Raw genomic sequence first — 22399 nt, 5'->3', positions numbered from 1 at the left:
CATATAGTATTTGCATTGAACTGTTGCCTTCCTCTGTGCGGGCAGGCATGCTTATCTGAGAGCAGGGATCCTTTTCTCAAATTGCACCAGGTATAGGAGGCCCTGAATGGAAGCATCCTGAGGTACAAAGTACCATAGGTGCAAAGGATCGCTGTTACTGGCTACATGGGAAGTCATGATGAGGGGCCTATTGCCAATTACGAAATTTTCTCTGGAGCTGAGTCATAGGCACAATCCTGTGACTTGTTTCAAGACACGTCAGTTTGACGACGATGATGATGTGATAATGATGGCGGTGGTGCTAATGGCTTGCACTTATTATCCACCAGACAGGTTTTAAGTGCTTTGATATCATTTAGTACTTAGAAAATTCTAGGAGGTAGGTGCTGTCATTATCCCTGTTTTACAGGTAAGGATACTGAAGCGCAGAGAGGTTAAATTACGTGACTAAAGCCACACAGTTTGTAAATGGTGCATCTGGAATTCTGAACGAGGCTGTATGACTTCAGAATTTCATGCTCTTAACTATGGCAATCTGTGAGTTCAGTTCTCTAGGAGAACATAGATTTTAACTGGATCCAAACTTGTACTAGCAGAGTCTGACAGGCACATTTCATAGAAGTCCCTTCAGCTTACTTATCTTTCGGATTTACCTGAAAAGTTTCACCTTACTAATCACCTAAAAGAGTGAGTACACTTCTGTGGGGAAGACGAGCACGGGTTCATTTGCCTTTATTTACAGGTGTCCAGCTCTAACTGCCCCTGCAAAGCAATTGAGGGCTACTATTGCTGCTCCTTTGAGAGGTGGCAGTAGGACAGGAGGAGGGAGCTGGTGGGAAAGGACTGAGTTCTCACACCCAAGGAGACTGCAAAACTAACTCCATCATATTAGCAAGGCAAAGCAGAAGGAACAGAATCTTTCACCTCCTTCCTTTCCTTTTCCCTATGCTTTCCTTAAGGCTGTTCTAGCTTATTGACCCGAAATCATCTAGAGAAATGCTTGCTGGGAAAGCACCTTCTCCTAGGATGAATTATTTGGAGCCTGATAATTCTCTAGGGTCAGACAGGAACCTGAGAAGTAACTGCAGAATCTACAGGTATGGGACCTAGACATCAGTATTTTTTTAAGTGAAGCTCCTTAAGTGATTCTAATGTACAGGCAGGACTGTGAAGCAGTGACAGCCTCTCTCTGGCTTCCTCACTTTACAAGAACACTTGGCCTCCATCATACCCTTTAAGCTCTGTGAAAACACACACACACACACACACACACACACACACACACACACACACACATTATTTACTTGCTAATTCTATCTCCCCTGATTTCCAGGTAGAGACCATTGGAGATGCTTACATGGTGGCCTCAGGCCTCCCAAAGAGGAATGGCATGAGGCATGCAGCCGAGATTGCAAACATGTCCCTAGATATCCTCAGCTCCGTGGGTACCTTCAAGATGCGGCACATGCCAGAGGTGCCAGTCCGGATTCGAATAGGCCTGCACTCAGGTAACAACCAGCAGCTAAAGCAAGAGAAGACATTCCCATGTACCTCAAGGGAAGGCTAGAAACGGGAGGAAGAGGGTAGCTCTCCCCTGATTATTGGCAGCTGGATTATCCAGGTGTCTAGTGCTACATCATTCCTTTATGTCTCTCTAAGTTAACTCTCTTCCCAGCACCTGCCCTACCCCAGTGGGCAGCAACCCTTGTTCTAGGTACCAAACCCTTCCAGGCTACCTTTCCTGTTAGAGCCAACAGTTCCATGTTTGACTATGATACAAGACCAACCTGCACATGTGGTATTTAGGATAATTGCTTTAATTCGTTAAAATCTCAACTCCTGGAGTATTTTTCTCCCACGCGCCTCTTCACTTGCTTGAACACCTTCAGGACTCCCCTTCATTGTACGCTTTCCACCTATCTTCATATTCATAGGTATCTTCACAGGTCTCTCACCTACTAGCCTCTTGCTCCCCTCTTTACTCCCCTCCTCTTTATCTTTGCTTTGTTCTTCTAGGTTCCTTTTTTTCTTCTCCCATCATTTTCATCCCTTTCCTACCAAATTTTGTAGAAGAATGATTGACATTTATCATGCCATTTCTTCACTATCCATTGCCTCTTTAACCCCTTTGCAATCTGGCTTTAGCCCTACCACTTTTCCCGGTCCTAGTCTGCCCTTATCTCTGCAGCATTTGATACTCTTGGCGATTCTCCCTCAATTGGCTTTTATGACCTCCTCCTCAGTCTCTGAATTCTTCTTCTCCATTTCATTTACTGGCTCTCTTAGCAATCCCTGCTCTCTAACTGCTCCCACATTTCCTGCAAAGCTCTGAGCTGTGATCTCCTTGCTCTCTGTATGTCCTGACCTCGAATTCATTTCTCAACCCACTCCAACCTGGCTTTCATTTCTACCATTGTCTGATAATCTCTTCTGTCTTTATCTGTCCCTTAAATATTGATATGCCTCAGGGTTCTGTCTTTCATCCACTGTTTCTCTCCCCTTATATGCTCTTCTGGGTCATCTCATCCATGTCTGTAGTTTAACTACCACTCGTGTGCTGATGACTTCCAACTCTACAACTTCAGCACCGGTCTTCTCCCTTAAGCGTCAGCCCTATATAGCAGACTTGCTACTGACATTTCCACTTGAATGTTCCACACAGACCTCAGACTCAACAGATCCAAAACAGAATGATTTTCTTCCCACATAAACAGCCTCCTCTTCCTGTACTTATTTTCTATTTCAGTTGGTGTCACCACCATTCACCTAGTTATTCCAGTTAGTCTTGAGAGTCATCCTCCTCGACTCCTCCCTCACCCTGACCTTCACCATTCAACCAGTTACTAAGTCTTAAGTCTGCTTAAGTCTGGGCCACCAGCATCTCTTGCCTGGATCACTGCAATAGCATCTTCTTGCTTCCACTCTTGCTTCTTTCCAACCGTCCTTCTCATGGTCATCACCACCTCTGTGTTTGCTTGCCTGTCCTTCCATTAGACTGTAAGCTCCTTGATGGCAGGAACCAGATCTTACTCATTTTTGTATCCTGAATGCTTAGCACACAGCAGGTTTTCAGTATTTTTCTTTTAAAGAAAAGCCTTCATCTCCCATTTGTGCTTCAGTTTCATATCAACAACCCCCCTCAGCACATCTCTTCTTGGATAATTCACCATTACTTCAAATTCTGCATATCTAAAGCTTCAAGTCATCTTTTCCCACAAACCAGTGTAAGCTCATAAGCCCATGCCAATTTCCTCACGGTTGTCAATCAGACAGCCAACACTTCTCCTTTGATAATGTCTCTCTTTTATCACTCCTTTTTGCCCTCCGTCCATCATCACCTCCTTTCCAGTACTTACAACCTTGTGCTTGAATTACTGCTGTTACACTTAACGGTTTTCCCTGGTTTTCCTTTCTCCCCTTTCGATGCATTCTATACACTGACCTGAGAAAGAAAAAGAAAAAGGATTTTCATCATGTAATTCCCTGCTCAAACTTCTCTAATGAGTCAAGGTCTGCCATCTTGTACAACCCAATAGCCAACCTTGTCTCTAGTTTCTCCTTAGGCACATGAACTAAGCAGACTGCTTTCTCTAAGAGCTTCCCAAAATTCCATGCTCAGTCCCAACCACAAACCTTACCTTACCTTACCTTCTTCACTGGGCCATTTTTGACTGAACCAGGTCTTAATAAGCAACCTCTCCCCCATTTTCTAAACTATTAGAGCACTTCTGCCTGTGCCATTTATCTTGCCTCAGCCATACATTGTCTTGGGTTGTTGCTTAATTGCTTCCAGTTTGGTAGTCTCTTTTCTTCAATTAGATTATAAACTCCTGGAGAACTGAGACCATGTGCTACATTTTTTTATTCCCCTTGGTGCCTAGCTCAGGGCTTAATGAATGCTGCTTGATGGGTGAGAAACGAATTAAAATGAGAAACATAACTTTTATTCTTAAAAATTAATGTTCAGAAAGAACTTTTTGAAGCAAAAACACTTAATTATTTTCTCTAATTCAGGAAACAGCAAAAAGATAATGCTGAACACTTTTCGCATAGAAACAGAACAGAGACCAGAAAGGTGAAGGTGGAGAAATTTCTAGATCATCTTGAACTAGGTTTTCAGTATGGTTGCTGAGATTTTTTTCAAGTAATGCTCACTCTCTGGACACTTAACATGATCGTACTAAAATGCAAGAACAAAACCCATTCTAAGGGCAAATAGAAGATATTCTCAGATTATCTTTATATACTACTCTTCCATGCCTCTAACACAAATGATTGAATGTCAACTCTACTTCTTTTCAGATTTTCCAACTGTCTTAGCAATAATTCTCTTTATAGACACGATTTGTGAGACAGCCCTATGAGATCCCTCCTTCCAACCCTAAGGCACGAGAAAGAGTCACATTTTTTCCCTTGCAACAAACATGTTTGGATCCTGAATCCCTGCCCAGGCTTTTCTGATTGGGTTTAATGCTTATTTGTCCCTGTTGACAGATATAAGCATCTTGGGTGTAACTGTTACTTGGAACAAAGGTATAAATCAGAAGGGTAATCATTTCTTCATCATTATAAATTTGCTTTCTGGTAGGGCAAAGAGTTCATTACTCACTGTAAGACTTCCTTCAGATGCCCAGAGCTATTTAGTGGCAACTTTATTCTTTTATGCAGCTGCATTCCTTCCCTTGGCAGTGTTCCTCTATTAGCATTGGATGCATACCTGTTGACTATACTCCCAATTGCCTGCTACTCTATAGGGCCGGTTGCTGCTGGAGTGGTGGGCCTCACCATGCCCAGATACTGCTTATTTGGAGACACTGTGAACACAGCTTCTCGGATGGAATCAACAGGGTTACGTGAGTACTTCTAGAGGGATGGATGGGATGGTAACCCCCTGCTACTGACAAAGTGATTCTTCGTCAAGAGAGGAGAAAGAGGGACTTCCCTGGTGGTCCAGTGATTAAGACTCCGCGCTCCCAATGCAGGGGGCCCGGGTTCGATCCCTGGTCAGGAAACTAGATCCCACGTGCCGCAACTAAAGATCCCACGTGCCGCAACTAAAGATCCCACGTGCCGCCACTAAAAACCGCCCAAGCCACAACTAAGACCCGGCACAGCCAAGTAAAAAAAATAATAATAATAAATATTTTCTTAAAAAAGAGAGGGGAAAGAGAGCAGAGAGATGTTTTACTGTTTCAAAGAAAAATCAAAGATAACTTGAGAAGTTGGAAGATTTAACACACATTATTTTGGTCTCTAATGACAAACCAGCAGGGGGTGATGTTGGATTGAACATGATGTTGTTCTAGACGTGAAGCTGTAGCTAGGTGATGCTGAAACAGCCAGACAATTTGATCAAAACAACTCAAAAAAATCCTTTGGGTAAAGGAACAAATTGGCCATCCCGGTAGGTTTGGGAGCGTCATATTGAAAAAGGAAATAGGTAAGGGACTGACATTTTTCAGTTTTTCAGCTAGTTTGTGGAGACACACCCAGAGCCAGCTGTCTCTCAGCCAGCTTCTGTTTGCTGCTCTAGTCCTCTTTTTGAACTCGTTACCACCCCAGGAGTTCTGGCTTCATCCAGTAGTGCCCTCAAATTTAGCTAGCAATAATCCCTCAATCTAAGGAGCTTGGAATTCTGAAATAATTAATTTCAACTTGCCTGTATATAAAACTCTTAGCTTCTTTCTATCAAAACAGGCATGGTATCAAAGATACCATTTCTCCCTACTTCTCTGAGAAGAAAGCTGTACAAACCATTAAGTCACTTGTGCGCCGCTGGCAACTCTTCCTTGGTTATTTCCTGCTACTATTAAGGCAATGTCAGAATCAAAATGTGCTTTACCTATGTTATGGTTGAGCAAAGCGATTTGTTCAAGCTAGTATAAAAAAAGCATCAAGAACCACAATAGATTCTATATATAGTTTTCATGGATTTTACATTTTAAAAAAACCACTTAAGCCCTTAGCAGCCCTGGCTCTGGCAGCTACTAAGCAAGACAAGCTCTTCTCAAACTTCAGCAATACACGTAAACAAGTCCCTGATGATGGTGGCCTATATCACAGTGGGTGGTGCCCTGTGTGACCCCCACTCCTCATCACTCATGTGTGGAAACAGCCTTGCACAATGGGTCCAGTCTTAGTCAATCTAGCCTGTGCAGCCATGATTAAGGAGGCAGCATGGAACTTAGAAGCTGTTGTCAGAATAAATTTTCTGACATCTGGGAAAGTCTTCGAACTCCACAGATATGGCAGAGGCCATGGAAGGAGTCATCCAGGAACTGCCGCACGCATGTAACTTTGCTCTGGAAGTGCAACCCAAGATGAAGTGAAATTGATCATGGAAACGCAATGCAGATTTGGTACAGTACTCTGGACTGATGTAAGCTTGTAGAACACTGAAGTCATGTTCTGGTCTGCACCAGGGCAACTCACTCCACACATTTCACGTTGGAAATACAGAGTTGAGAGCAGAAAGTGAGTTTTCAGGTTCAGGCAGCACCTCGTCCAGTGATCAGCTAGGAAGGAGAAAATGGAGTGAATCATGCACAGCAGTGTGTATTAAGCACTGACTATGCAAGGAAGGCATTGTGAGGGATACAAAGACGCAGACATATGTGGTCTCTGCACTACAGGAACCGGCTAGAGTGCTTTTCTGGAAGCTAATGACTGTGACTGAAATAGGACGTTAAGCGCCACTCCTGAGTGAAGATCTGTAAAGAGGTAGACTAACTTCACGTTGGATATGAGACTAGGACGTGTCATAGGTCTATTTTTTAAAAAAAATCAATCTCATCAATACCTCCTTTATGCTCAGTTGAATCTACTGATTCTGGAGTGGAAGTGACTAGTAACCCAGCCCTGGAGTGACCTTCCTTGCCACACAACTGGATGGTGGTTGGCATGAGCCATCTCTCTGTATTGAGCTGTGTGCTCCCCATCAGTAGGATTATTCTACTGAAATGTTCCCTCACAACAAGATGCTAGTGGAATGTCACACATAGGGCTGGCTCGGGACACACTAGCTGAATTTTAAGGATGGGACAACCTTTTCGGAGCAGAGGTTTTGGGTGACCATGAGGTAGTGTGGAAGATACAAACAATACTGAGCTGTCAAGAGAAGGAAAGTCATTTGTAGAACACAGCATAAATTTCTTGCAGTTCTTTTCAGCCATGACTTGCTACTCAGATTGTACTCAGATTCTAAAAGAATTACTTTCTCAAGTGTGTGTGAGACTGTCTTGGACTTTTATTGAACAGAACTTGAACAAGGTCTTACTTCATAGGATGACAGTTTTCAGGACAGTTAAGGATCCTACCTCAGTTAAATGATTGTTCTTCACCAAAGAATTACACTTAATTTCTAAAAAGAAGTTTTAGTCATAGTTCCTCATATAATGCTCTCATCCTAATTTGGGATTATTAGTTGGAAAATAATCCATTCATGTGTGTACACAGCTAGAGCCACCCACCCAAAGGACAGCTATAGATGTAGTCACCACAGAATGTTGGCAGAGGTCTTGGTACATTTCTCACTGATGTTTTAAGTTCAGCAATACTGAAAGACAGTTGGATGGATGTATATGGAAGAGACACCCTTTTGCCCCTTAAGTAGGATGGGCAGACCTTGGGGGTTCAGATCCAGCAGCAGCCTGTGAGAGTAGCTGGTGAAGCTTAACTTCCCTCAGAGGAGGTCACGCTTCAGCTAAGAGCAAAGTAGTGGTTGCTTTTTTCTTCATCTCAAACCTCAAGTTGAATGAACACCTTTCTATTGCATGGTCTTTCATCTGAGATAGTGTCTAGGAGGCTGACAGGTGCTACAGCTAATGTTTTATTTGGTGTTTGGCCTGGTGAGAAAGGCCATCCATCTCCGTCCCCTCCTCCTGTGAAACTCTAACTAAAGCTCTCTCTCTCTCTCTCTCTCTCTCTCTCAGGGACTTTGCTTAGGGTCTAGTTCATTTAGAAGTGGGGGCATTTATTACATTAATATTTTTCTCACTGATTTTACCTGAAAAGATCCAAAGTCATGCCTCTCTTGCTTTTACAGCTTACCGCATTCACGTCAGTCACAGCACGGTGACAATTCTTCGAACCCTGAGTGAAGGCTATGAAGTGGAGCTTCGAGGAAGGACAGAGCTCAAGGTATAATGTCCTTTTGTTTTTTGAGTCAAACCACTTGGACACACCTGCTCCTGGAGAGGTCATGGTCTGCTGAAAGAGTTTACCTGGGTGTCTGACTATAATTTGGGCAGAATTTCCAGCTCCATTTCTGGTTCCCAAAAGATTGTTCCTTTTTGCCTCACCTTTCATTCCTTTAAAATATGGCTACAGTGAGAAGGATCGTTAAAATCCCTCTGCATTTTTCTGACTAGGAGTTGCATTTTTCTCTCTTAAAAAATTGCCCAGAATTTGGCATTTCAGTGAGCGGCACTATTATTTACATTTTCTAACTTCCATTTCATTTAGTATGTGGCAGTGCTACAGTATTGGGGAGTTTGGGTTTCCTGTCCATCTGCTTGGTGGCTCTCCTTTCTGATTTTTCATCCACAACATTGACCCCCTGTTTACAGAGAGGCTTTATGTCTTTCCCCAAGGACCAGTCAGTTCTGATGAAAGACAAACATTTTATAGTGCCTTTTCTCTGTTAGAACTATCACTTGATCTGGGATTCAGGATTATAGTAATATTCCTTTTTCTTTTTTCACCATTTCCACTGGATTCTTTTCATCTTCCTCTGGGTACCCCAGGGCCCCTGGTTGTCCCAACTGTAAGAGACTCTAGAGATTTGATAATTTAACTCCATTTTCAGATGAAGAGCCAAGGCCCAAAAAGGTGAAGTAATTTGATCAGGGTCATATGGTCAGTTGATAGCAGAGTCAAGCCATAACCCAGGAAGCCTGACTTCCCATTCAGTAGTCTTTCTATGATACCATTGTCCATGAAAATTATTTCCTCAGTGATTATTCTTAGGCAAAGCAAAATCCGGGCACTGAGTGATGCACAATTTGTTTCTGTCATTTGCATGCCTACCCCAAATAGTGGCAATTCACATATAAGAGGATTTCAGAAGTCAAAGATTGGAAGGCCTGGTTCTAGTTGATCAATTAATTCCCTTAATGGCTAGTCCTAGATTGTCCCTTCCAATAGATCCTTAATATCTTCTAGCAGGGGGGATGGGTCACTTACTAGGGGACAGAGGTTTCTTTCCCACCTCTGCAGAGAATGCAAAGACAGGATGTGGGGGACGATAGTACTTAGGCAATGAATCAAATCACCCAAGGCGTTTGTGATCCCTCTATATATTTGGACATTTCTCAGCAGAAGAGGACAAAGGTGGCTTGGCTTCCTGAAGCACTTGCCTGCCTGTATTACTAGACACAGATTCCCTCATTTAAGAGAGAATTTAAGAGCTGAAGAGGTGCCACTTTTGAAACTGAAAAGGAAAAATATACCCCCATCCCCATGGTTTTTATTGCCCCCCAAATACCAGTCAGGAGCAATCACATCTTTGGGCGGTTCACGTACAAAAGCAGGACTACTTCAGAAGGGCCCTCTGCAACTTCACAGTTTCCCCTACCCCAGGGAATTTGGGGGAAGAGGCTGGGAGAGGCTTCCCCTAAGGCCATGTCAGGCCTTGGTTATTGGGGTGGCAGAGACCTCCTGAGGAAGAGAGATTGAGAGGGAGATACTGAGAGAGAAGAAGAGAGGGTGCCCCAGGGGAAAGGAAGGGCCAATGAAAAGAAGGATAAGGACAAGAAGTAAGACCCACAGAAAGGAAGGGAGAGGAGGGGAGATCTTTTCTGTCTCTGTACCTCTACCTCCCCGCCAGAGGCAGGTATTGGCTATTACCTAGTAGGGACTTGGGGACAGAAGATTCCTTGTCCCTTGAGGGCATGCAATATATCCCCAATAAGACGACATCACCAGCACACTTTAGAAATTCTGATTTAACATTTCCACCACCACCCGCCCCCCCCTCCCCCATCCACACTGTGTTGCTGGAAAGCAAGAATCGCTCTAGTGCCTGGGTCAGAAGGACTACATTTGATGGCCAGCCAGGTGTGATTTCGAAGCTGATGGCCAAAAACATCCTCTCCTTCCAGCTGGCTGATGCTTAAAATTCCTCCATCAGAGCCTCTTCTCTTCAGCTCAAGGCTTGGATCCAGTAACAACAACACTCTTCCCCCCTCTACCCCCCATCCCATTTCCTTCACTGGAGTGATGACGCTTTAAGTTGTTTCTTTTAGTGGGATCAAAGATGTGGATTGGATTGGCTGAGAGAGGAGAACACAGAGAAGTTGAGTAATTGGGTGGGAGGGGGGTACAAAGAAAGAGACCAAAATGAGGAAGCTTAGAGGAGGACACATTTAGAGACAAGAAGCTCATACTCTCTGGGAATCTGTTCCCCTGCCCACTCCAACCTCCTCTTGTACTATACTGGCACAGAATCATCAGTGCTTAACGGGCCATTTCTGCTTTTTTCAATATTTTTCTCCTAATGGCCTGGCGATAAGTCATCTTATTACCTCTTCTCTTACATGAATGAGTCCTGTTTCAGTTACTGTTTTCCCAACAAGTTTGAAGCTCCTTGCTGAGACTTTGTATATATCTAGGCTTATCACATATATTTGCCGGGGCCTCTTAGGTAGCTTTACATTCTGAAAAGATTTCCCCAAGTGGTTGTTCTTAGCTGGTTTCTGTTGTCCTTGCCAGAGGTGGACATTTACACACCAGCAACTGAGCTAAGAAGTAATGAGGTTGTACTGACAGAGTCATGAAGGTCAGAAGGTCTGGTCCATAATTCTTGTCCCATCAATGACTCAATGTGTGACATTGGACAAGTAACTTCATCTTCTCTGTGCTTCCATTTCTCAACATGGAGGCCTCTTCTGACCTGTGATTATCAGGCAGATCATTAATCACAAGCTTTAAAATTCCCTGCAGTTGCTTTTTGGCCTCTAGACCTGCCCCTTGACTCCAGTGTGTTGGAAAAGCTATATGGTGTAGAGGGAAGAACACTTAAAATTTGGAGTCTAAGATGTTGACTAGACTTCTTGTTGTGATCATTTCACAATATATACAAATATCGAATCATTATGTTGTACACATGAAACTCATATAATGTTGTATGTCAATTATACCTCAATAAAATATAGCAAAGTCATAGTAAAAAATAAATAAATAAAATTTGTAGTCTACTAGGGTTGGGTTCAAGTCCCAGCTATGCCTGCTTATTGACAAGTCATTTTATCACCATAAACCTCAGGGACCCCATTTGCAGAATGAGGTTAATAATAAACCTACTTTCCACAGTTTTTGTGAGGATTAAATAAGACAGAAGGTGCCAAAGCATCTTAAAAGTGTCAGGCCAAAGTAAGGTGCTATTATTTGGGAGATCTCTGGGACTGCCTAGGGATTGATACTGAGTCAGAGAGTTCGCCTTAGGCTTCAGTTGTTGCATACTTGTTCCCCCCCCCACCTCCCTTCAGCAGACTTTTGAAAGTAGGGTGGGTAAACAGAGAGCTAGGATTCTAAGAATTCTCCTGGATGGGCTCCAAAACCTCAGAGAGCCCCTGGAGCTCCCCAGCATACTCTGTGATTTGGAAGCTTGCCTGAGTCCATAACACTTCCATCCTATTTTGCAACCATTGGTTTTGGCATGCCAGTATGTCCCAGGACTCACCCAAATATCTAGACAATCCTGGCATCTGCAAATCTCCCTTGGGGATTGACATAGTGTCCTGATAGCCCCTAGAGCTCAAGAAAAACAGTCAACTATGGTTGGGGGTTGGGGTCAAGTTTTGAGAGTATGTTTTACCAAAATGAGGTCCAACGACACCTTGAGTATTCCAAGTACTCAAGGAATGAGAGTGCCAGTTAATGGAACAGTCTATTTACTGAGCACCTGTTCTGTACGAGACACTGTACTAGGTTCTGTGAGGAAAATAAAGAGCTGAGGAAGCAGAAGAGTTGGGCTTCTGTTTTAGGGCCCAAGACATGGCCCGATAATTGGGGTTTTTTTTGTTTTTTGTTTTTGCGGTACGCGGGCCTCTCACTGTTGTGGCCTCTCCCGTTGCGGAGCACAGGCTCCGGACGCGCAGGCTCAGCGGCCATGGCTCACGGGCCCAGCCGCTCCGCGGCATGTGGGATCCTCCCAGACCGGGGCACGAACCCACGTCCGCTGCATCGGCAGGCGGACTCTCAACCACTGCGCCACCAGGGAAGCCTGTGATAATTGTTTTTATTTAATTACACTGTGAGCTCCTTAAGGACAGAGCCATCTCTGTATTCCCAGCCCTGACACAACGAGGGTGGAATAAATGTAAGAATGAGTGATGGGAGCATATTTTCAAGTTGCTCACTTCTTCTGAAAACAGAGTGGCCCCAAACAGTCCAATTATTTGAGGTTTAGGTTTAGGGTGGGTTGGCTGCCTGTTCATGGAGGTTGGGCTGTTGTGGTATTCTCTTCCTACTTGCCTCATGGAGGGCTCGTTCAGAGCCTTGAACCAAATATTTGCGAACGCTTTGAGAGTCTCCAGTTAAATGTGCTAATTATTATTATGGTTGTTGTCGTGATTGTTAAGGGATGGATACATGTGATGTAAAATAGAGAATAATGGATGTGATATTTAAAGGGGGCAAACCTAACTGGAATCTCTAAGTTAAACTATTTAGAGCTGTTCCAAATGAGATCTGCCAAGAGTGAGACCATATTTCAGATTGAGTTGGAAACACATCCCATTACTTTTCTCAGTCTTAGTAAACACAGTTTTTCCTTACGGATTGGGGGAAATGACAGGACAGAGAAAAGAGAATTGAAAGGAGGAGAGAGAACCATGTTGTTGAGGAGGGTTGATTGGAAAGAGGGGAGGACAGGGCAGAGGCAGAAAATTTGGCTCTTCTGAGGTCATCACTCAGGCTCTGGGGCAATGAACTTGAGTTTACATTCCCTTCCTCTTCTCAGACCTGTGGTTCTTGACAGTCAACTAATGGGGCTGTAGGTGGAGGCCTCCCTGGGGTCTCTCTCTGTAAGACTCCCTTGGCAGGAAGAAAAGAACATTGCAGAAATGCAGACTTCTCAAAGCAGCCAGGATGCCCTGGGCTTAAGATCAGAGTTGCATGGTGTGCTTTCCATTTCTATTCCCTTTCTGGGTTTTGTGAGAGCCATTGGATGGTGGAGTGTTGGGGATGGAGGTGGACTCTGAACGTATGTACTCTAGATACAAAAGACAATGGGTTGCCTAATTCCAAAAGATCATGGCAAATATGACAAACGGAATCTTTGATTGAACGTACAGATGTTTGGTTGCTATGAAGCGGAACATCCACGTATTCCCAAAGATGGAGCTGCGTGTCAGCGGGTAGACAAAACATCTGGATGACAGCTTGAAATGCTGTTCGCTTTTCATCTGGCCTCTGTGGCAGCCTATGGAGCTTGTCTGAGCCTTAGGTATATATGGCAAAGAAGCCGTGTAGGAAGGAAGACTCCAGCGAGTGGTGATAAGGGGAAAGCAGAGGCAGTTTCTGAGCCAAACAGAATGTTTGCACCCTATTGAACAGAAGGACTTCTTTAGGAAAATTGGTTATAGCACGTTTAAGATTTTCCGTATTTTCTATAATAAGGGCAAAGGCACAGAAGAGACCTTCTGGCTGGTTGGAAAAAAAGGCTTCACGAAGCCCCTTCCCGTGCCTCCACCAGTGGGCAAAGATGGGTAAGTGGAGATCACACTTAGTTAGCATCGTCCCATGCCCCTCTCTGCCACACTCTCTTCGTTAACTATTTTTGTGTCTCTCCTGCCCCGCAGGCAAGTGGGCCATGGCCTGCAACCAGTGGAGATCGCAGCCTTCCAAAGAAGAAAAGCAGAAAAGCAGCTGGTGAGAAACAAGCCGTAAGGTAATGGCCAGCAGGGAAACAGAGCCCAGGAACTGGCCAGATATTCAAAGCTGGGGCTCCCTTTGGCATGGATGCCAGTCTCAGCCTACATTCTGTTGGCAGAGTGTGATGGAGTTGGTGAATCTCCAAGCTCCACTGAGTTGTGCACAAACCTTGTGGGGAGGCCTATTGCAGAGCAGGCTGCATCTGAGGGAGGTCAGCTGCCCCGGCCTTAGAGACATCTTCACCTCCTCACTGATAACGTATTTGAATATTAATGAGGCTGGCCTTGTTATCCAGTTATCAGGCAGGTGCACCCATCTGTCTCATTGTGAGCACTTGGGCCTCACGGTGGGCCACCTCTGGTCTTTAGAGACTCACCTCTATTTAAGCCACACAGCAATATTGCAACGACCCCCTTTTCCCAGGATTTATTGGCAAGATCATCTTCGAGGGGATGCTTATGCCATTTCCTCTGCAGGCCCTGCCCCATTGCTTCTGCCTGGCAACTCCTTGACTGCCTGGCTTGAATTCAGGACAATTTCCCTCATCCCTCCTCCCCTACTAGAAGCAGCAACAACAGCCTAATTATCAAGAATTCTCCCCATGTATTTATTTCTGAGGAATCCATTGCTTTATTGGGCTCCTGTCAGTATCTTTTCTCTTCTTTATCTTGCTTTCTTATTCTCTCTTTCATGGAGACACTGACCCTCAGACCCATTGCTCTCTCCACATATCCGTGGAAATCACACGATTCTAAAGTAAACATTAGGGCATCTCCACACACTCCTGCTCCCTTGTCTTTTTAACATGTTCCAGAATAATCACAATTCCAACAGCAGCTACCAAAGGCATCCACATTCTTCCTATATTTCCACTAGCCTTTGTTGACTTTGTCAGCTCTCGATGACTGCTTTTCTCCTAAGAAAACCCAATGCATCATTTCTGTGACTATCACAGGTACCCTCTATGTGTCATAACATTTATGCTTCAGAAAGCTTCTGTACTGAACATGTGGCTGCCCTGCGGCCCCCTGCCACCTGGGACCCGGCTCTGTTCTTTCCTGTGGGGAAGGAAACACCCAAGACACACAGCACACAGTCAGTCTCTGCCTCTGCCTCTGCCTCTGTCTCTGTCTCTGTCTCACAGCAGGAAAGGGTTTGGAAGCGCTTGAAGGGTTTTCCCTCTGGCAGGGTGGCACAGGCATTGGAGGTACCGCACAAGAACCTACCCATTCCTAAGAACGTGTTGGAGTTTGCCGCAGAACACACTGCAGCTGACTCGCCATCATTGGTTGTGTGCTTGGTAGCGCTTTCCCAGCACTGGAGATGGATGTAGCTGAGGCCATTTACACTCACTCATCTGGATCCCCTTGATAGAGGGCAAGATTCCGTGGGCTGTGCATCTGTGGAACAGATTGAAGCCAATTGGCCCCAAAGTGGATTGATTTGACCTCTGATCCTGGCCTCATCAGCACTTGTGCTTTAACCAGCGTGTTAATTGACCACAATGGCGTTGGCAGGCTGTACAAATCACAAAAGTCCTCAAAAAAGAGCCCCCTTAACAAATTTCAGAAGGCTTGACCTAAATCCAAGAGCTCCCAGACATCTCACTTACCTTTCATTAAATGTCCTATGTTGATGCCACCGACTAACACCACCTATTCCAGAATGTTTCCAACTTTCTATGAAGTTTCAGGCTGACTCTTAGTGAGATAGACTCAACTTATAAAATACCCACAAGATCTAGGAATGCCTCACACGCACTGCCACTACCATGGAAGCCATTGAGGAGACACTTGAAACCTTGAGAGAGCATTGTGGTGTCAGACAGGGAGGAAGGAAAGATGCTGTGAAAGGGGGTATAGCTTTGGCGAAGTGACTGCAGGGCTTGCCTTTCAGGCTGCACCCTGCTGCCTACCTAATAGCTTTTTCCTCCTGTCCTCCAATATCTACCACTTCCTAAAACTTCCTAGAGGTTGTTACTTTCCCTTAAATTTCACCAACTGGGGTTCATAAGCCTCCTCTTCCAACCATAGATATACATTTTGGAGGGTAAGGGGGGATTCATCACTAATATCATAATGAAGGTGAACTGAGCTAGATGCTCAGGAGGACTGGGAAGTTTCATTTTCATCAGGACTAGGAGAAATGAAGAAGTTGGCAGGTGTGTTTTTTTTTTTTTTTTTTTTTTTTGCGGTACGCAGGCCTCTCCCTGCCGTGGCCTCTCCCGCTGTGGAGCACAGGCTCCGGACGCACAGGCTCAGTGGCCATGGCTCACGGGCGCAGCCGCTCCGCGGCATGTGGGATCTTCCCGGACCAGGGCACGAACCCGTGTCCCCTGCATCGGCAGGCGGACTCTCAACCACTGTGCCACCAGGGAAGCCCGAAGTTGGCAGTTTTGAAGAATGAAGGATTATAGTGGAAGGCTTGGGACAAGACATGAGCAATGGATCCCTAGGAGATGTGTGAAGGGTGAAACAAGTATGAGGGTGGAAAAGTCAGTTTAGATTCCTCTACTTTAAAACTTTTGCTTTGGGTTTTCCTTGGACCCAAAGAATGGGAAGAAAGAATGCTTTTCCTTCTGCTCTCAGGACCTAGGACCTCAGCCAGAGGGCTAGTATAACTCTGCTTCATGTGGGTTAAATCAGCCTTTGTGTACTGGCCTAGAAACCTGACCACCACATATGTAACACAGTTTCTATGCAGCAAGGCATTCCAAACTCCAAGTCATTGACTTATAAATGTTTAGGACACATCTCATTAGGAAGTTGAGAATTACCTATGTATTAATGTGCCTCCTCTTTTTTTTTTGTTAAATCTGTAAAAACCTTGTAAATAGCAACATTATGCAATTGTAATTATGGAATCCTGACAAATGTAATAATGTTTATTTGTTCAACAACCCAGGAAAGTTTAGCAATTTGCAGACTGCTGGTGGAGTAGCATGATGTTGCAGAGCTTGGAATCATTCATATTGAAATCCTGTGAAAGGCCTAGGATGGAGAAGGTATACTTACTGTTTTCTCTTTCTCCCACCCAGGAGCAAATGGCTCCAAGATTGGCATCTTCTCTTGGTGAGGCAATGGAAAAGCTCATTCCAGTTCAACAAATTGTTCTGCCTGGGCAAGAAATTAGTGAATGACTATACCTCTGAGGATGATGACCAATGTCTAGGGTTATTCAAGCCTAATTCCACTGTAAGGGGGCCCCTGGGAAGTAACTTTAATAAGCTTCGCTCACTACACAGCTATCACCCAAAGGCCATTTCAATGTATACTACAATGGATGTGAACCCTAAGGAAGGGCAGAGAACCACCTCCAAGTTTAGTCATTCTAAAAGAGCAGACCCTACTTGGACTAAGATAAGAAGCTCTCTGTTTTCACAGAAAAAAAGTAGGAGGCACTTTGTTTTCTTTTTCATTTCGTTTGAATCTCTAGAAAGTATTTAATGAGCACAATTTACAACTCAGATACTGTGAGATTAGTGCCAGGAAAAAACATCTTCTAGCAAACATACATCTGAATCCCAGTGCACTGTGACCTCAGTTGGCTGGAATGCATAGGGAAGAGGAGGGGGGGAGAAGAGTCTGGTTAACCGTGTTGTTTGGATAACTGAGGGCTAAGAAGAAGTTCCTTTGTTTTCTGATTGCTTATTACTCAAAATCTTTCCAAAACTGTCATGATCTCTTTTCTTGTCTAAGTAAGGAGAATCTAGGCAACACAATTGAATTGTCCTTGCTAGGTGAGTATCTCACTGGGCCTCAGGGTCACATTCTGAACATGACGGAAGAGATGTAAGAGATATTGTTAGGGTAAAAGATATAGCGGTCGTAGATTGACTTGAGCAATTCCCTTACAGTTTGGTACTTTCCCTCCCTTCCCCTGTCCACCCTGCCTTTCAAGCCCCTACCCCTGCCCTTAAACTAAATCCCTTTGAACATTTGCTTTTACTTTATTCTTTTAGTTTTCCTACTTTCAAGGGGTTATTGGCAGTGGATTGCCACAGTCACATGGACCGAAGCAGTAAGGCTTAAGTCACAGGCATGTTTAAAATAGTTAAGCAAGCTTTTCCTCTCTTTTATTATAAAAAATAATCTCTTTATTAAAACAGCTGAACCCAAACATATCAGCCAGTAAAGCAGTTAATTCTTTTAGAACAAGCCTTTTTAAAGAAAGAAATGCCTAAGGTATAATTTGATACCTTTCTCACTAATATTTAATTTTTCCATTATCAGCTCACCCTGAATCTGAGTCACAAGCTCTTCCCAGCATTTTCCCCTCAATCTTCAGTCAAAGCGCCCTTGGACTACTACTCTCTTCACAGAAGCTCACTTCTCTCAGCCTCAGGGTGGTCTATTTACTGTACTAACGCTGTTCAAGAGGATGCAGAAAAGGCTCAAGTTGCCTTTCAATCTCCTCGAACTGAGTTTCTAATCCCTTTTTCTAGACATGGCAGTGGAGGAGGAGACATGAAATATCATCTTCTACTGGTGGCAAGGTTCAGTCAAAAGCTGAACTTTTAAGACTTCTAGAAAGAGGCAAAGCCTGAGGGAAGTTTCAAAGAAAGGTACCAACTTAAAACATGACTTTACTTCTCCTAGAGGAGGTGGTACTGCCTTCTTATATGAATATGGAAGGATTTTGGGGGGCAAGGTAGGGGGAATGAGGCTGCAGCTGTAGGTGCCATGGATCAGGATTCTCCCAGACATCGTGTAGTGCTTTAGCCCCAGGGACTGTCTAGCCCCTGGGCTGGCCCTGTAAAGTGAGCACTGACTAGCCAAAGTCTTTTAGTGAGCCATAAGATCCACTGAGTGTGATCGCTAGCTCTGTATCGAATCCTACCCTCTAGTTCCCCCTTTGGTATTTCTCTAGTCCAGCATGCCAACCAAGCCTACCTTGTCTAGCCTGCTAGTTCTGTCTTGGTCATGATCACATCTTCCTTTGCTTGATTCTATCATGAACCTCTATCTAAAATCATCCATCCTTTCTTGGATTCTTTTCCATTAAGGCCTTCTGCATTGACCAAAACTAAGCTTTCTTCAATTTGCCTTAGTGTTTTAATTATTTATGGAGAAGAAAAACACTCTCTACTTTCATGTACCATTTGATTTATTTAGTGGAGTATAGCCTGATTCTTATATTTCTCTATTCATCTGTCACTAATAACACAGGAGCTTGAGTTGGTGGTTAAGAGGGACCAAAATAATTTTTTCAAAATGATGTTTTCCTAAGTAAACTATATTCTTTGCGCAAAACAAAATATTTAGGAAACAACTTAAACAAGGTTTTCAAATAGCTATTTAAATTAGTTTCACCACATCCCTTATATCTGCTTGTTTTCTTGTGATTTGCCTCTACTCAAAATGGATTATTGGAAAAAGAAAGCCAAATGCTGATGAACTTCAAGTTGGGTTCTGCTTACTTGAGGTTGGACTGTACTCTACAAATGTAATGTAACAGAATGGTCATCCCATGGGGGATTATTTAAACCTCTTTAGATTTTTTTTCTTACTGATCTCAACAGCAATACATGTTCATTGTAGAAAATTTAGAAAACACAGAAAGGCACAAAGGAAATTAACATTGCTCAAAATCCCTTTAGATCATTTATTCTATTTTATCCTTCCTGTTTGGGCTCACTTCATAGACTATTGCATGTTATTATAACATCCATCCAGCCAAAGAATACCTGAAGTCAGCCTGATTCTCAAATTAGTCCACTTTACTTTTATTTTATTTTATTGCTGGCAGTGTTACTCATATGTCTGGTGGCGGAGGCTGAATCTGTTTAGATTGTGGGCAGCTTTCAGTGATCCACTTATTCCTTATTTCACTCGATGTAGCTAAGCAGGAGGAGATAGCAGATGGCTATCTACCTCATCTGTAACTTGGTTTACTACACAAAACTACTCTACCAAAAAGTGTTGTTCCAAGGACTCCCATTCTGCCTACCTTGTCTTAGACTTAGTATAAACAACTTTATTACCAAGCTACTCATCTCATCACATTCTTGTCCTTAAGCCAAGTGGAATCAACTTGCAAGGAGTGGGAGGTGGCAAACAGCCAAATGGTAATACTTCGTACACTGGGTGGTCACATCTATGTGACATCAAACAATTGGATGTAACTTGAAAACTCAGTTGAATCAAGTAAGCATTAATTAGACAAAAGGCCACAATGGATTGGCCCTTTTATTTTAGCCTCCTCTTCAGCCAAAGCTAGTCGACTTAATCAAACACATTTCCCACCTGGCTGGTTACTCTCCTAGCCCATTAAAATAATGGAATCTGTGCAATACGATTCTCTCTTACCCCTTCTCTGGTCCATGCCGTCTTCTCAGCTCAAGATGACTGATAGGTAGACCACAGACATAGACACAAGGTACCTTTTAAAAACCTACAATACATCTGTTATTTGTATGTTGTTTGGGTTTCTCTGGAGTGGTTTGTAAAAACTGTGCTATCTTACCTCCTTTCCAGTTTGGATTTGCTGCAGGACAAGCAATAGTGGATCTCTTTCAAAGAGGCACTGAGAGCAGAGGTGACTATTAATCTGTATTCTAACTTTGGCTCCCTGCAAATTAGAGTGGCTCCAGATGCCACTAAAGATTTTTCAAAGGTGACCTAATTCCAAGCAAATGAACGTGCGCACATAGAGTTATAGACCTGGCAGGGCCCTGGAGACCATCAACCGTGTTGAAATGTGGAAAAGTATATTAGGGTCCAGAGAGGAGAAGCTATCTTCCTAAAGTCACCATCTAGTTAGCAAAAGAGGAACTGCTCTTACCAAGTCAAAAAGAGATCTGAGTTATCAAGGACAACCCTTGACCCATAGGAACACTCCTTAGAGATCCTGGGGAAAGACCCCTAAGTGTACGTATGGGCATAAGCTTGGCAGGAATACTTTGGTTTGGGGTGTTTTGAGCTAGGTGACTGTATTGACATCACAGTCCAGAGAGAGAGAGAGAGAAAAAAAATTGCAGATTCCTTGGTCACTATATCACCTTTATCATGCAGACAGGATCTCATCCAGAGCCATACATGTTCCTAAGTTGATTTGGTCCGAGTGGATGAAAAACAAACCTCCAATTCTGCCCAGCCTTATGGATTCATTTGTTAGTTGAAGGCACATGGTCTTAGTCCTATTTATAGAATTAAAGTCTCAGAAATACCTGAGAAGAGGCCTGACTTCAGAGGACATCTTAGGAACATTTTCACTGTGCCCATCATCCAAATAAGAGCTCCAGTAAATGAGGAGGGAAGTCAGAGGAGAACCAAGCCTGCAAACTTCAAAACGAGATAAGAACCAATTCTGATTACTATTGTTGACAACACCTTTCTCCTCCAGAGCCATGAAATCTGAGTTGTGGGTACAGTTCTGTACCCAGTGGGAATAGTCTGGCCAGGGAGGGACTTTGCCCGTGCACTCACTGGCTCCAGCTACCTCAGGATGATTGAGCCCAGCATGGGAAGTAGTCCCAGGTGAATTTCTCATGACCATGCTTTTCTGGAATGAGAGATCAAAGGAAAAGCAATTGCTCCAAGCAAATGCTTAGAATCCTCTAGGGGACTAGCTGATGGAGGTAGGTTCTTTATAAGTGGCAGTATATTAACTTAATTGGGACATATTTGATGTGACTAAGAAGCAAGACCTGCTTGTTCCTTCGGGTATCCCTCGGTCCAGGAGCAATCTAGGGTCAGATTAAATTCACTTGGATGGTTGTGAGTCTGCAGAACCTGTCTCATAGGTCAGACTTGGGTTGACTTGGTCTCTTGTCCCCAAAGGACAAATATTAACATGAAATATCCTTATTTATGCCTATAAAGTGCAACACTACTTTAATGGTTTGTAGTGACAGTGTTCCAAAAGGGTGTCAAAAGATGGTTATGTTACTCCAGAGAAGTAAATTTTTTCCCTCTCTGTGTATATCTCTATTTCTGTGTACCTTTCTGGGATTAAAGCTCAGATCTTATAATCTTCTCTATCCTCTTTCTACAGTTTATGCTCTAGCCCAAACCTAGCGCTTGCTCTTTCCCCTGACCTTTTCTGATTCCATGCCTTTATTCATGCTTCTCCCTCTACCTGAAATTCCCTCTGAATACTACCATAGGAGGCCAATCCTTCAAAGTCTAGTCAAATATCACTTCCTCCAAAAAGCCTTCCTTTTTCCCACTAGTGATATGTCCCTATTTCTGAAGTCCTGTAATAATTGTACCTATACTTCTTTAAAAGTTATATAATATTAACTTGTTTTCTAGCTATTTGTATATTTGTCTTGTTGTCTCTACTATACTTCATTCTAGAGAGAGAAAAAAAACGTTACAAGCTTCTTGATGGCAGGAACCATGTTCAATTCATCTTTGTACTCTGCACAGTGCCTGACATATATAAAAGGCACTCAATAAATATTTGGTGAATGAATAAATGAATGTTTCTATGCCTCTCTGTATATCTTTCCTCTGTGCATTTTCATCTCTTTTCCTTTCTTATTTAATGTTTTTCCGGTGTTTCCATCCATCTGTCTACC

General features: G+C 43.5%; 1 protein-coding gene across 1 annotated transcript in view; it reads left to right on the top strand.

Moving 5' to 3' along the window:
* GUCY2F (guanylate cyclase 2F, retinal) overlaps positions 1-17006 on the top strand; it is an 89751-nt gene extending 72745 nt beyond the window's left edge. Inside the window, exons 15-20 of the mRNA XM_029240805.1 lie at positions 1334-1508; positions 4755-4853; positions 8045-8139; positions 13621-13709; positions 13803-13891; positions 16913-17006. Coding sequence (XP_029096638.1) covers positions 1334-1508; positions 4755-4853; positions 8045-8139; positions 13621-13709; positions 13803-13890 — 546 coding nt within the window. The 3' untranslated portion in view covers position 13891; positions 16913-17006. The remainder of the gene's footprint in view (positions 1-1333; positions 1509-4754; positions 4854-8044; positions 8140-13620; positions 13710-13802; positions 13892-16912) is intronic.
* Positions 17007-22399: the final 5393 nt, after the last annotated feature.

Source organism: Monodon monoceros, unplaced genomic scaffold, assembly GCF_005190385.1.
Source record: "Monodon monoceros isolate NGI ecotype Baffin Bay Population unplaced genomic scaffold, NGI_Narwhal_1 Super_Scaffold_22, whole genome shotgun sequence".
Classification (NCBI taxonomy): Eukaryota; Metazoa; Chordata; class Mammalia; order Artiodactyla; family Monodontidae; genus Monodon; species Monodon monoceros.
The sequence above is the reverse complement of the archived record's forward strand: the minus strand, read 5'-3'. Positions and strand labels throughout refer to the sequence as shown.